This window comes from Phacochoerus africanus, chromosome 1 (assembly GCF_016906955.1).
Source record: "Phacochoerus africanus isolate WHEZ1 chromosome 1, ROS_Pafr_v1, whole genome shotgun sequence".
Classification (NCBI taxonomy): domain Eukaryota; kingdom Metazoa; phylum Chordata; class Mammalia; order Artiodactyla; family Suidae; genus Phacochoerus; species Phacochoerus africanus.
The window spans coordinates 61,190,317-61,204,963 of record NC_062544.1 but is presented as its reverse complement, the minus strand read 5'-3'; the positions used below and the strand labels follow the sequence as shown (position 1 = coordinate 61,204,963).

Below are 14,647 nucleotides of genomic sequence, written 5' to 3'. Positions count from 1 at the left end.
AGCTCACAAGGCTGCCTTTCTGCCCAGAGTCTTCCCACACCTTGTTGGTTGCCTGTCCATAGGCCTCACCCACATTCCTGTAAGAGACCTGCTCTTTTACCCAGTCCTCCTGAAGTCTCCAGCCTCCAAAGAGATGTGCCAGCTCCTCTGAGCGGTGTGGGACCAGTCAGGTGTCCACTCTCAGATTCCAGGCGGAGCGACAGTAGTAAGAACAAAAGAAGAAAAGAACCCACTTCCCTTAAAACCCATGTTGAAAGGACTTCACCTCTTTTAGCTCACTTCATCTTTTCCACAGCCTCCTGGCAGGGAACTGCTATGAAGCCTCTTTCACAGCCCTGGAGACTGAGGCGCAGGGGCAAGGTCACAGAGCTAGTAAATGCAAAAGCTGGGATTCAGATGCCAGCTGGCAGAGTCCAGTGCCAACGAGATGAATCCCTAGTCCAGGCTGCCTCTCTCTCCTGGGCAGACACTGGGTCCAGTTTCTCTTTGCCACAGCTGCTGCATTAAATTCAGCACTTAGTAATCACCCAGAAGACATCTGGATAAAAAAAAAAGTGAATTGTTGTATCTATATGAGATGATGGGTGGTAACCATTTCAATACAAATATATGCAAGTCATACCTTTATACTTGAAACTCCTGCAGGGAGGCATGTCAGTTTTATCTTGATAAAACTAGAATACAAAACAAACACCAACACCCCCTCCCCCAACAATGAATGAATGCACACAGTGGATAAGACCAGCTGTCCTTTAGCTCCTGGCTCTAGGGACCCCTGAGGCAGGCCCTCTGCTCTCCTCTACATTTGGGGAGCCTCTAGGGAAGCACATTCACTCAGTCCTGGAGTGGGTTTTCCTTTGTAACATTGTTTTTATTTTTAATAACATTTTATTTATTTATTTTTAGGGCCACACTTGTGGCATATGGAAGTTTCCAGGCTAGGCGTCAAATTAGAGCTGCAGCTGCCAGCCTACACTGCAGCCACAGCAACCCTGGATCCGGGCCGCATCCGTGACCTATGCTGCAGCTTATGGCAATGCCGGATCCTTCTCACTGAACGAGGCCAGGGATCAAATCGGCATTCTCATGGACACTATGTCAGGTTCTTAACCAGCTGAGCCACAATGGGAACTCCTGTTGTTGTTTTTAAATTAACATAAAGCTCTGGGATAAGCATACTGCTTTCAGGATTAGCCTTAATCTTTTTTTTTTTTTTCCTTTAACATATTCCCCAAAGAAGGTCATTTGTTTCTTTTTCTTTTCATTTTCAAATGGAGAAATGTTAAGAATTTAGGAATGCAGACACAGATGAAATTACAATGTCTTTCCAAATGCCAACAAAAATGCTCTGAGTCTGATGAGATTCCCTGTGGCATGAGTTTGTTTAAAAAATCCTGTCAATTCATTTTCTTGTTTTTGTTGGCAGACAGAGGTATTTTAAGTTACTTACTGGCTGGCATTCTCCACATCTCTTCCTCTAGGTATTGCCGGGAAGGTGTCCATAGATGCCAATGGTGACCGGTATGGGGACTTCTCTGTGATTGCTATGACCGACACAGAGGCGGGCACTCAGGAGGTAGGCCTGCGTGACCCCTGTCCGAAGCTGCCCCTTTGCTTATTGAGAGTGCAAGGAATCTATCTGTCCTGGTGTCCAAAGAGCTATCCCCAAAGTGGCCTCCAAATAAAAATGAGCTGAACACTGGGGACTTTCCCAGGAGGGCTTCCTTCTAGTTGAGGGTATTGGGGAAGACTTCGGGAAAGGGTTCCATGTTTATCCAAAGTGGGGAAATCCTACCTTTCAAGTAGCCAAGAGTCACACCTTAGTCCTAAGATGTAGGTCAGCATCACTGGATAAGAGATGTAAAGTGAAATTATATATTTATTCCCACCCTTAAAATTTGAAAAATAATTTTTTTTTGTCTTTTTGCCTTTTCTAGGGCCGCACCCGCAGCATATGGAGGTTCCCAGGCTAGGGGTCGAATCGGAGCTGTAGCCGCCAGCCTACATCAGAGCCACAGCAATGCCAGATCCGAGCCATGTCTGTGACCTACACCACAGATCACGGCAATGCCAGATCCTCAACCTACTGAGCAAGGCCAGGGATCGAACCCGCAACCTCATGGTTCCTAGTCGGATTCATTAACCACTGAGCCATGACAGGAACTCCTAAATTTTTTTTTTTTTTTTTGGTTGGAGGTGGTCACAGACTGGACATGCTTTTGTATTTCAAAAATCTACTCAATATTCTGTAATAACCTATATGGGAAAAGTATCTGAAAATGAATGGATATATGTATTTGTAAAACTGATTCATTTTGCTTTACACCTGAAACGAATACAGCATTGTAAGTCCAATTAGAAAAAAAAAAAGCCACAACATTGTACTCCAGTTGAGAAAAAAAATAGATGACAGAGTTGCAGAATAACATCATGAAGAGAAGAAGAGTGCCCTGGACACAAAGATGAGTCTGACACTGGGGTGCGTGCTTTCTGCTTCAGCTTCCTTTGCACCAAGGAGGAAATCATAATGTCTTCCTTGCTGACCTCCCGTGATTGGAAGCACCAGATAAATGGAGCTTAAAAAAGCATGAATTAACTTTACATGATAAATAGTCAAATGAAGATTATACAAATATGCAGTGTTTCGGGTCCAAGAATGCTCCTTCCTCTCTGTTCTCTGATGGCTCTCACCTCCAGCTTGATGCTCCTGTAACACTTCACATGACGCAGGGGCGTAAGGGATTTGCTGGTTTTCTCTCAGTCCACAGATACTTGGCTTTTGTGGGAATAGCCGAGCCGGGAGGACCTGGCACTTGCTACATTTACTGTGTGAATTTTTGCCTTTTGATGGGCTGGGTCTCACATGTGTTGGGGAAAGGTGGATGGTGGCAGCCTGTTACAGGGAGGGTTTTGTGAGGATTCAGGACTGAAAGTGTTAAGTGCTTAGTACATGCCAGTGATGCTTAGTTTGGTGATTACCTAGAATTCTTTTTACTCCAACGTGAAATAGCCTGTGAGAGCTTGCTGGGCCTCCTTCAGGAGAAAGACGGGAGGGGAAAAGAGAGAGAAAGTGATCCCGAGAGCCTGGCTGCAGAGGTCCTTCTAGATCAGGGCTCAGGTAGCTGATGAAAAAGTCGTTTAAACCAGAAACTATGGGTGCACCTTGAACTGAGCCATAAAAGAATACTGATTTATCAGGGGCCACAAGAACTAATTGCAAAGAAGTGCAGCTTAGAAATGGATGTCCAGATGGGATAAATTCATCAGAGAGGAGAGTGTAACCCTTGAAGTCAGGATGGGGAACAGCCTTCCAGCCAGAGGAGGGTGAAATGGGAAGTTGCTAATGATGCTCTTTAATGTTTGAATTATATGCTAAGATAATTGAGTGGTGTGAGGGGGCCCCTGTAACAGGCTTAGCTTGGGTGTGGGATGGATCCTAACCTCACGCTTCTTCAAAGTAACCTGGGCCTGACAAATGGTTGAGCCCGAGCTGCTCTGTGGTGGGTTGGTGGAGCAGCACCAGCTCCCAGAAGCAAGGGAAAAGCCAGGCCTTCTTCTTCTTCTTTTTCTTCTTCTTTTTTTTTCCTTTTTTTTTTTTGCCATTTCTTGGGCCACTCCCACAGCATATGGAGGTTTCCAGGCTAGGGGTCGAATCGGAGCTGTAGCCGCCAGCCTACACCAGAGCCACAGCAATGCGGGTTCCGAGCCGCATCTGCAACCTACACCACAGCTCATGATAATGCCAGATCCTTAACCCACTGAGCGAGGCCAGGGATCGAACCCACAACCTCATGGTTCCTAGTCGGATTGTTAACCACTGCACCACCATGGGAACTCCAGGCCTTCTGAGACAACTGCTTTCTGCAAAACCCCATTCCCTGCCACTTGGAGCTGGTTCTCTCTAAATTATGCTCACCTTAAGAGCACCTTTGGTGACTATAATTTTTTTTTTTTTGTCTTTTTGCTATTTCTTGGGCCGCTCCTGTGGCATATGGAGGTTCCCAGGCTAGGGGTCTAATCGGAGCTGTAGCCGCTGGCCTACGCCAGAGCCACAGCAACTTGGGATCCGAGCCTTATCTGCTACCTACACCACAGCTCACAGCAACACTGGATCCTTAACCCACTGAACAAGGCCAGGGATCAAACCCACAACCTCATGGTTCCTAGTCGGATTCGTTAACCACTGTGCCACGACAGGAACTCCTGGTGACTGCAAATCTTGATTTACAAAGTCTTCCAAAACACACTGTTACAGTCAGTGTGAAGGAGCCCAACCTGTGCCCCCTTTGGAAACAGGTAACTCTGACCTTTCAGTTGGTATATTTGTTTTTGTTTGTTTGTTTGTTGGTGTTTTTTTCCCCTTTTATATAGGTTATTGGTGACTACTTTGGAAAAGAAGGTCGTTTTGAAATGCGGCCGAATGTCAAATATCCTTGGGGACCTTTAAAGCTGAGAATAGATGAAACCAGAATTGTGGAGCACACAAACAGCTCTCCTTGCAAAGCATGTAAGTTTAGAGCCTTAATTTGCTGTGTGTTTTATCATCTGTAGCATCAGGATAATGCAGTGGTTATTTAGGAGCTGTTCTGAAAGTCTGAATTTCTGTTTCTGGTGTGATGAAACCCATGGGGACAATACACAAACTGGCAACTGCCTTCATCAGAGGCTTCTGGGTCCTTCATTCCTTCCACACTTTTCCAAAGCAGTAGAAGCCTTCTCCCTATTTTTACTAAAACCTTTTAGTATTTGAGGCTTACACTTTTAGGGGAAATTAAAACATCAAATACTAATCAAATACTAGTTAGTGTCACTCACTTACTCATCTCTTGTTTTAAAGTTTGTATTTATTCTCATACCCCTCAGAAGCAAACAATGTCCCTTAAACACCTAAAGATTTACAAATTGGCAAATAAGTATAAAATCTGTTATTTAGGAGCAGCTTGTCATAAATATAGAAGAAAGTGGACATTCTTTTAAGGAGTTTACAAGTGGAAAAATGTTTGGAAACCATTGCTTTAGAAAGGCCTTTTGATAAGCTATTGAGGGAGAGCAAAGTGAGTATTGACCTTTCAGGCCAGTTGGTCACTTGAGGCTGACAGATGTGTGCTCCTTATGTTTTAGGAACAGCCTTCGAACTGAGGCATTTATGTTTGTGCAATAACTGTGGGAAGGAATAAGTCAGAAACGTGTCAAGAACATAGTCTCCGGAGTTACAGGGCCTTGACGTGAAATCCCACTCTTGTCACTTACTAGTTTTGTGACCTGAGGAGTGTTCCTTTATTTCTTTAAGCCTCGGTTTTCCTATATGTAAAATGGAAGAAAGGTACCCAATTCTTAGTACAGTTTTGAGGATTCAATATGCCTTCAAAATGCATTAAAGACTGTGGCCTAAACTCTTTCTCCACAAGTTGGCTGTTTATCATTTTTATATAATAACTGGGACACTACTGAACTTGATTGTTTCAAATTGTTTCTCACATTTTCACAAAGCTATATAAGATATTTGACTTGAAACTCTAACTTTGGTGAGAGAACATCTAAAAACAGAACATTAACCCAATGAATTTTTCACCAAATCTTCCAGCACTTGGAAGTGTCACCACCCATCTGTGAAAATGAGAAGTGCTGGGTCAGTCCCATAGTCTGTGCAGTTGACTCTCTGACTGTAAACTCAGAAGTGCCCGTGTATCCGGGAACTTGTTTCCAGTTTTCCCCGAATCCTTCTTGAACGTGCCTTATTTCCATTGTGCTCACTTTCTTGTAACAGTTTGTTCATCTAGGTCTTCCTTCCTTCCTTATTTTTTGGCCTCCCTGTGGCATATGGAGTTCCGGGGCCAGGGATCAGATCCTGTTTCACCACAGCGGGAACTCCCACCTAGTGCTTTTTTAAATGCTTTTTTTCTCCCTTGTAAAACATAGATGCTGTGACAGTGCAAATAGCATTCATTTTACTGCTCAACTTTGGCATGGGCACATACATAGTTCATTTTTAAAAAACCATTTATACAGATGGTTTTGCACTTGGTAGAAAACCCCCAAACCAAAAACGGAACCACAACTGTAACCATCACCACCACCAGCTCCACAAAAGACAGGATCCCCTAGGAAATATTTCTTAAAATGAAAGGAAAATTGGAAAATTTGCCTCAGGTGGGAAATTAAACACTTTCCAGTGAATGAAAGCTTTCAATGAGTGAAAAGTCAGAATGAGGCATTTCGAACTATTTCTCAAAATGAACTCAGATTATCTATGTTTCTTTTTCAAGCAGGTGGCCTAGAAGAATCAGCAGTGACAGGAATTGTTGTGGGGGCCTTACTAGGAGCTGGCTTGCTAATGGCCTTCTACTTTTTCAGGTTAGGACCACTTTATGAAGTTTTAAAATTCACTCTCCTTAATTGCCTTTGTCACTTCTGACTTGTCCCTATCTTGGTCTTACCCCAAAAAGCATGGCGGTTGAAAGAGCTAAGCCATTCCTTTGGTGTGGCCCTGGCTTGGGGGCCAGTGGGTTAGCGTATTAGGAAGTGGGGGTCAGGGGTTTCTAGTGCCTCCCCCTGTGTGCCACAGAGCCACCGCTATCCTCTGCTCACAAATATTCTGACCTGGATTCCTACCACCCACCACATGCCTAAGCGGAGAGGGAATCTGGACAAAGGGGAAATCAACTTCCCCATTCTCAGGCTTCCTCCAATTCAGAAAGAGATGCTGGCTTCACCTTCTATAGAGGAGGGAGTGGCTCTGAGCAGCCCATGTTCTCAGGCTGGTCTGTGCTCAGTGGTTGAGAACACACATGCCTGGCTACCACTGTGGTTATGGCTCAAGTCTTGTAAAGTTGTAATATTTATGTGTTCCAGACACTGATAGTTTTGCATCTGGAGGGCTGTCCATTCCTTTGTAATCTTTGGTGGTTGAATTTGTGGCTTCTTCTTAAGTCATTAAGATTTTTCATTTCTGCATGGAAATGTAACTCCGGGTATCTGTGACTCTTTGTGGGAACAACTGTATTCCTGTACACTGCTGCATCTGATCTTTATCTAGGGCATGTCGTGAGAGTTGGGGAGAGCTTCTGTGGCAAAGTAGACACGGCTTAACCCACAAAGTGCCCAGGGAAGAAGGGGAAGGCTTGTTCTATGGCATCTGGGAAAGCGGGCCAATTGTCCTCCTTGAATAAGGGCATAATGCCTTGAGGCATACTACTTTAATCTTTGACCAGGGTTTCATATTCTGTCACTTCTCATTTATCAACTCCAGTCCAGATGTCCCTTGAGGGCATTCTTTGTAAGAGAAACCATAGTATTTTGGAGCCAAGTGAGGTTTTATTACTATGTTCACTTTCTCTTTACCCAGGAAGAAATACAGAATAACCATTGAGAGGCGAAACCAGCAAGAAGAGAGTAACATCGGAAAACACCGGGAGTTACGGGAAGATTCCATCAGATCCCATTTTTCGGTGGCTTAAAAGGAAGTCTGTTCTTTTGGCTTGAGATTCTTTAAGGAGATAGATGGGATGAAAGACATCAATGGAACAGAAGGGGCAATCCCGAAGAACTCATTCTTTTAAGCAGTTAGTCATTTCGTTGTTAAATTTCTTTAGAAGCTCAGGAACTATTATTAATCACCATATGCCTCCCAGCCTTTCATCTCATGACAAACAAATATAAGAATATAATGTCACTCTGTTAAATGTTCATACTGTTTTCAAGGGCATATGATTAGACTTATGTTTTGAAAGTCTGATGTCTCCATATCTTGATGGCTTTGGGGGGCATTTCACACAAGGATATAACATGTGTTTTTCTTAAATGAAATGTTTTATAGCTAGAATAAAATAATTTTTGCAAGTAGAATATTCTTAGAAAGAATTTAACCCTAAGAAGAAGAAAATGTGATGAAAAATCTCAAGATTAGAAAGACAGCGTTCCTTTCTCTAGCACTGGTGGACAGATCTGAGGTTGAGAACTGCTCTGTCCAGTGTGTATATTCAGGTCCTGACCTCATATCTCAAAAAGGAATTTCCTTCCTGTCTCCTTCAGCATCTCATAAAAGCTACTCTGGAGAGTTGTAACTAATGAGATAAGAGGATTTATGCAAGAAAAGCAAATCTAAAATGTTTCATTTTTTAAAAAATATAAAAAGCCCTATTTCACACTAACGTTTTATTTTTAAGTATTTTAGTCTTATATTTTGCTATTAGAAAATGTGTCTATTTTTTCATTTCAAAGATTAAATTTCACTTATATTTTAAAAGCATAGGTAAAGTGTACAACAAACCAATAATGATGAAAGATGCCTTTCTTTTTCTCTGTTTTCCTCTTCGCCTTGGCCATAGCCTAATACTAATTGCTGCTTTAACTACAGAGATCTAGAAATGTATTCATAGTATAGAATCTACAGGAGTACATCCATTTACGTGTTTTAAAGGTATTATCTTTGAGATAGATTCTTTCCAGTTCTGGCCAAATGATGAGTATCAAATGATCAAGGATGAAATTTATTAGGATTAAGTCGGGTTTTATAAAGAGACAGCCCTTTTTTTTAAGAAGAACTTTATGGAGTTAGAACTTGAATCACAGAAATGCTAAATTTAATAAATGCATACAAGACATTTTACCAAAATTCACAATGATAATTTTGGTTTAAATAAGGATTCCAAATAGCTATTATAGTCCCTTTCAGTAAACTCCACAGAGCTTTGCAACCATCCACTAAAAACCCGTGTAATGGGGGCTTGGGTATGGCTATGAGGCGTTTGGACGAGGTTTAATAAGTACTTACTGAATCTCTACTTTGCACCCAGTGCTCTTCACATAGGTTTAAACTCAGGTTGCCACTGTCATGTATAATTTGTGGAGAAAACAGACAGTGAGGGAAGATTGGGGAGATGCCAGATCAGTGTACCATCTTAAAATGATATTGTGAGGGTCTTTCATTAATAATGCCTGAGCATCTGGAAAATAGTTTTAAAAATTATCTTAACGTCTAAAGGACATCTATAGGAGGAAAATAGAGGAGTTTAAGAAAATAAGGAAATATAGGAATTTGAATGATTCCTTGGTAGTGATGGAGGCTGTGGGTCACACAGGTGGAGGCAGAGTAAGTGAAAGCTGCGTGTCCTGCAAGTTGGCCCGAGCTTGCTTTCTGGAGGAGTCTGCCTCCATCACGCCAGTCAAAGTGAACGGATTATTTCTACGTGAGGCACATTCCCCCTCTATTGTTTAAAAATGGAATGTGGGCAGCTGGAGAACATGATAAAACAATGAACTCTGATCAACTGAAGGAGCTAGGCTGTCATTCTCCATGCTGGGTGCAAAGGAAAAAGTGCCAAATTCAAAACAGGACGGAAAAAGAAGGCAAGAAAGGCAAGCTCCAGCAATTCTAATGTAGGAAGAGAGTCTGGGAAGTAAAATCCAGGAAAGCAAAGCATTTAACATCTCAGGACTCAGAGTGAAAACATCAGTGTGAGGTTTGCCTCCCTCTTATTTTCGTGAGTTGAGAGCTTATTTCACTGTCATTTTAATTTTTCCATATATTTTAGAGATGTTCATTTTCTACTATCTTATGCTTGTAAAAAACATTAAAGTTTTGAACTTGTGTGCTTATTACAGGGGAAAAACACTCTACCTGGTTGCATGCAGTCTTTGGGAAGAAACATTTCCAACCTTTTATATAGGGGCCCATTAATTCTTAATGTTTTTAAAGCAAATATCTTTTATTTCTACTTTAGGTAGAGGAAGAGTTCTAAACTTAATATTAAATCCCCAGAAAAAAATCTTAAAAATTTAAATTTAGTCTTTTAAAAATGGTAGAGCAAATCCAGAGGTTTTTGATTTGTGGATGCCATTCTCTTCCAATCTTAAAGCGATTCTGAGGTTCTTAAGATTGACTATTTACATGTCTGTTGTCTATCCTTTCTTCTTTGAAATCATCATATGAGTTACCAAAACTCTACTGAAATTTGAAAACTCCCTTAAGTTGGGAAACCTTTGCTAAAAGAGTAGGTGTTTGGCCCAAGGTTAAGACTTCTTGGGATTTAAGTTTCTAACTGCTGACATCTTTGACAATTAGTCATTCATACTTCACCAGTAGCCACATACCATATAGTAAAAGAAGTAGGACTTTGGCTTTTAAATCCTTCTATAAATTATTACCCTGAAGTCCAGAGTGTTCAGATTTCAAAAGGGATTCTTTATCAGTACTTTCTCATCTCGCCAAACATAAGTTGACGCTGATACAGGTCAAAGTGAGTATATACTTTTTGTGTATACTCTTGGTGTGGGAAATAAATATAGGTTTTATGGTCATCATCATCATCTTCTTAGGTTTTTTTTCTTTTCTGCACTCAGAAATGAAAGCTTTCACCAGGCGATCACTTCTATTGAGGAAGAACTTTCTGTATAGACTGTATGTCTTCCTCCAGGATGACCACAAGCTCTACAAGGAAGTCCCTGTAAACAGTACATTTCTCAGAAGGACCATCAGCTTGTCCTTTCCTGAACCTCAGACAAAGGTTCCACAGGCTTTAAAGTGGTTCTTTACATTTCAGAAGTTCTATTTAATGGAGGGAGGGGAGAAAGAGATAGAAAGACAATGCCTCTTTTTCTCCTCTTCCTTAAATTCAAAGACTTGGTGCTTTGGAATATCAATCACTTCTCCATCTGGCTCCTGGAATCATTCACTTATTCAAGGCCCCTGTGCCCTTTGTGCCCCTAACCAACCGCTTTCCTTCTGGTTTTCCCTGATTTGGGGAATGTAAGATTCGCCACTAACCGTGACATTGAGGCCATTGTATAGACCTGATACAGACAAAGACAGGAATTCAGATTAGGTCTAGCACCTCCTTGTGAGGGAGCATAAAGTGGCTGTTTGTGGAAGTCTCTTTTGGAGACCAAATAGAATGTTATGTCACTGGAATTAGGGGAGGGTTTATAAACTGAAAGGAATGCATACCTATGTTTCTTGGGACGTGAAGCATTCAGATCCTGAGTGGATGCTGTCATAACGCCAAACACCAAGCAAAACTAGCAAAATGGTGTTTTGCTAAATTGGTCCCTCAATCTACATTTCTTAGGTTTTGTTTAGTTGTGCCTTGTGGTTCAGTGCTTCGTAAGGAAGCTGAAAATGAGCTGAACTTCTTCTTCAGTGGGAAAAGCTAAAACTATCTACAAACACGGAATATGTTTTGGGTGTAGTGTGGAAACATAGAGAATGAGATGGTGCTGTTGAGAGGGATCTGTTCCTTTCTGGATCTTTAGAAAGACAGAATAACCCATAATTTCGTTCTTCTGCAAGAAGCATGGGCTACACTCAGCAAGAAGAATCAGGATCAACAACATTTCTCTAAAGAGATGATAAAATATACCCCTATAGTATAACTGCTTATATGTGTGAGGCCAGACTTTCTTCAGGTACTTCAACCAAAATAACATTTCACAATACACAATGCAGAAGCAGATATCAGAATCCAATTGTTTTCTATTAAGCGGGACATTAAAGATATTTGAAAAATTAAAAAAAAAAAATCAAGATCAGGCCCTTCCAAAAGAAACAGAAGAGGGTAGTGTTGCCAGCTGCTGTCATCTTTACCACCCCTTCCTCCCCAGCCCCTTCCCAGTGTCCACTGCAGCTCCAAAGATGCATGAGCATCTTGCTCATGCAGGGCTCAGATGTTTGGGAGCAGATCCTCCATACCTCCTGACAGGGAAAGAAGACAGCATGCTGGCTGGAAGAATGTAGCTGGCTTCTGATCAGAACCTTTACCTAACTTGACCACATGCTGTCTGGGCAGTTCAAGCCTGTGATGTGCATATACTACAGCAAACCTGGCTCTGGTTTTCAGCTTGCCGGTCTCACGCATGTCTCTTGCAGGTATAACCCCCCATAGCTAGGCTCTAGGATTAAAAGGACTTTCAAAAGGTTGTGGATTGGAGTTTGTTTGAATTTCTCATTAACCACTAATATTAATTCATACCAAAGGCAAAGCAATTCTAAACCAGCTGATGCTATTAATGTTCATATTTTAAGCTACTTCAAATACAGGGAGAGGGTTTCAATGGGAGTTGAGTCTCAGAAGTGAAAATCCATATGCTGTAATAATGTATACATATCAGGTGTGGGATGATTCCTAGGCGACATATTTGAACAAGCAGAATTAAGAGTTAGCAAAAATGCTGCACTGCTTTGATTCACGTGTTTTAAGACCTCAGTTTCTAGGTGCAAGGAATAAAGGGCCCATTCACCAGTGCAAGTCACAACACAGGCTACCAAAGTAGTTTTTCTTTGCTAGGAGAACAAAGCTGTCATGGCACGTAATAACTGGGCAGAGAAGGTTGAGAAAGAGGAAAATTTGGATTTAGAGACAGGATGTCCTATTTATTATTCACTGCCAAAATCTTAAAATGTTGAGTGTGGTGTGTTTTACAGGGCAGCAATGAGGTACCCTTAACAGCGTGGGGATGCTGTGAGTTTGCAGACCTTTTTGCTGGGACACTGAAAATCTGAGTTTTGTTCCCTGTGCATGGTGAATAACAATCCAAGAGGACACAGTGCAGACACTGTGGGGGATTTACTTCTGCAGCCCTCATCTTCTGGGCCATACTATTCATTGATAATTTGCATATAGATCTACCGAACAATACAGCTACCATGAGTCAGGTAGAAAAAAGTAAAAGCTGCACGAGCTACAGTACAGTTTATTATTCTAATGTAAGTAGAACTATCTGCATATAATGTGATTTAATTTATTGTTTTATGTAGAAAATGAGAATTAATAACTGTGGATATAACCCCTGTTTTGTATAATGTATTTTATTTCTGGTGCAAACTGGTCATTTAAGATATCTACTTTATTTGGTGTTTGGATAGAAATGTGTATGTGTTCTTGTAAATGTTTCTGTTAAGCAAGAATGCCACATGCTCACAGTATAACAATGTGTTCTCATTAAAAAAATACATCCCACAGAAACCCTTTCCTGTTTATGATTCAACCAACATAAACTGCACATATCCATAGTCTCTGATGACTTTCTGTTCTTCTAGGATCAGCTGAAGTAAAAGATCAATTAGCAGGTGTGATGAATTGTGCTGTTTGATTGATACCCATGAAAGAACTCAAGAAATTTCTTCCCAGAAAAGGGAAATTTGCAGAAAGAAGGAAAGAATATATTATTTAAAATGAGAAGTAAACCTTGGATTGTCAGGGGAGGGAAGAAAACTTCAGGAAGGATATTATCCTGAGTCTCTGTATCCTGAGAAGCAGAGCTACATGGTGGCCTTGTTGACTCTCATTTGTGTCCCCTGCCCACTCTGCAGAGGTCAGCTTTGTCATCCTGAAGAGCTCCTCAGGTTCTAGTGGACCAAGCAAGGCTAGAGCCTCGAGGTGCTCTGGGTGCCTCTGATTTGTAAAAAGTTGCCTCCCTCTCTGGGAAGTTAGTGGTGATGTATTTTAAGCCCAAGAAATGCATAGTGATTCTTATGATTTTTTGATTGGGTCAGGGTGCCCCAGGGCCTGCTGCTGCTGTGGCCACTGCCAGTGAGGGCCCCTGGCAATACTGCAATGCCACTCACACTGTGTTTGAGAGGATTCTGCAGCAGGGTGGGAGTTGGGGTGGAAATGCGGGGGCGAGGGGATGTGGGTGGGCATGGCAGGAATGAAAGGTGGGGCCAGGAAACCTCCAGGAAACACAGGGTGTCTCAGTCCACTAAGGCTGCAGTAACAAAATACTACAGACTGGGAGCTTACATGACAAATTTATTCCTCACAGTTCTGGAGGGTTTGGTTCCTGGTGACGGTTTTCCTCCTGGCTGATAGATGGCTGCCTTTTTCCTGTGTCCTCACATGGCCTTTTCTGTGTGTGTATGTGTGTGCATAGAGAGAAAGGGTCGGGGGGCTCTCCGGTGTCTCTTCTTACAAGGACACTAATCCTATGATGGGCCCCCTCTTTATAACCTCATTTAACCTTAATTACTTCCTAAGAGGTCCCATCTCAAAATACAGCCACACTAGGGGTTTGGATTTCAACACATGGACTTTAAGCAGTATGTAAACATTCAGTACACAACCCAGGGTATTTCCAAGACTTTGCCACATCACTTTGGGGACCATGGCCTCCCTGAATCTCTCCGTTCCACATCCTACCCATTTTGAATTTCTTCACGTGTGTCCAGCATCGCACAATAGGCCAAAGATCCTCATGACTGTGGCTAGTGGGGGGTGTGTCCCTGGAAGAACCAAATGTCACTGATTTAGGGCCCCTCCCTAACCCTAAATCATGGGCTTCTGATTTGGACTTAAATAGCAGCTACTATTGGGAGAGGTACCAATGGCTGCATGCCTTAAAAAAAAATAGCAATTTAATAAACCATCTGTTAGCATCAAACTAGAATCAAGAGAAACAATTCCTTTTGCAGGCTTTGTGCAACCCTGACCATCATTAGCTGCAGAGGCCGTATCATTCCCATTTCATAGATAAGGCCACTGGAGCCAGGCTCCAGGGGTTAATCGCCTGGCTCTGATCCTTGTGGCTGTGCCACCTGTGTGGCAATGGGCATAGTCACAGGGCCATGCTCATCGGGCTACTGTGAGGACCTCAAAATTAGCACAGAGTGAAGCATTCAATAGAACAATTACCACACTTTCCTATTTCCTCGGAC

The 14,647-nt window shown here is 42.1% G+C and overlaps 1 protein-coding gene and 1 long non-coding RNA gene across 3 annotated transcripts in view; one reads left to right on the top strand and one right to left on the bottom strand.

Moving 5' to 3' along the window:
* Positions 1-9,597, top strand: part of NPR3 (natriuretic peptide receptor 3) — an 84,318-nt gene extending 74,721 nt beyond the window's left edge. Inside the window, exons 5-8 of one of the 2 annotated variants that reach the window (XM_047767462.1) lie at positions 1,482-1,576; positions 4,372-4,507; positions 6,267-6,354; positions 7,346-9,597. In XM_047767462.1, the coding sequence (XP_047623418.1) occupies positions 1,482-1,576; positions 4,372-4,507; positions 6,267-6,354; positions 7,346-7,457 (431 nt within the window). In that variant the 3' untranslated portion in view covers positions 7,458-9,597. The remainder of the gene's footprint in view (positions 1-1,481; positions 1,577-4,371; positions 4,508-6,266; positions 6,355-7,345) is intronic. The other variant, XM_047767468.1, reaches the window with a different exon arrangement.
* LOC125119908 (uncharacterized) overlaps positions 1,196-14,647 on the bottom strand; it is a 109,991-nt gene continuing 96,539 nt past the window's right edge. Inside the window, exons 3-4 of the long non-coding RNA XR_007133210.1 lie at positions 1,796-1,847; positions 1,196-1,544 (exon numbers count right to left, since the gene is read on the bottom strand). This is a non-coding gene — a long non-coding RNA (uncharacterized LOC125119908). The remainder of the gene's footprint in view (positions 1,545-1,795; positions 1,848-14,647) is intronic.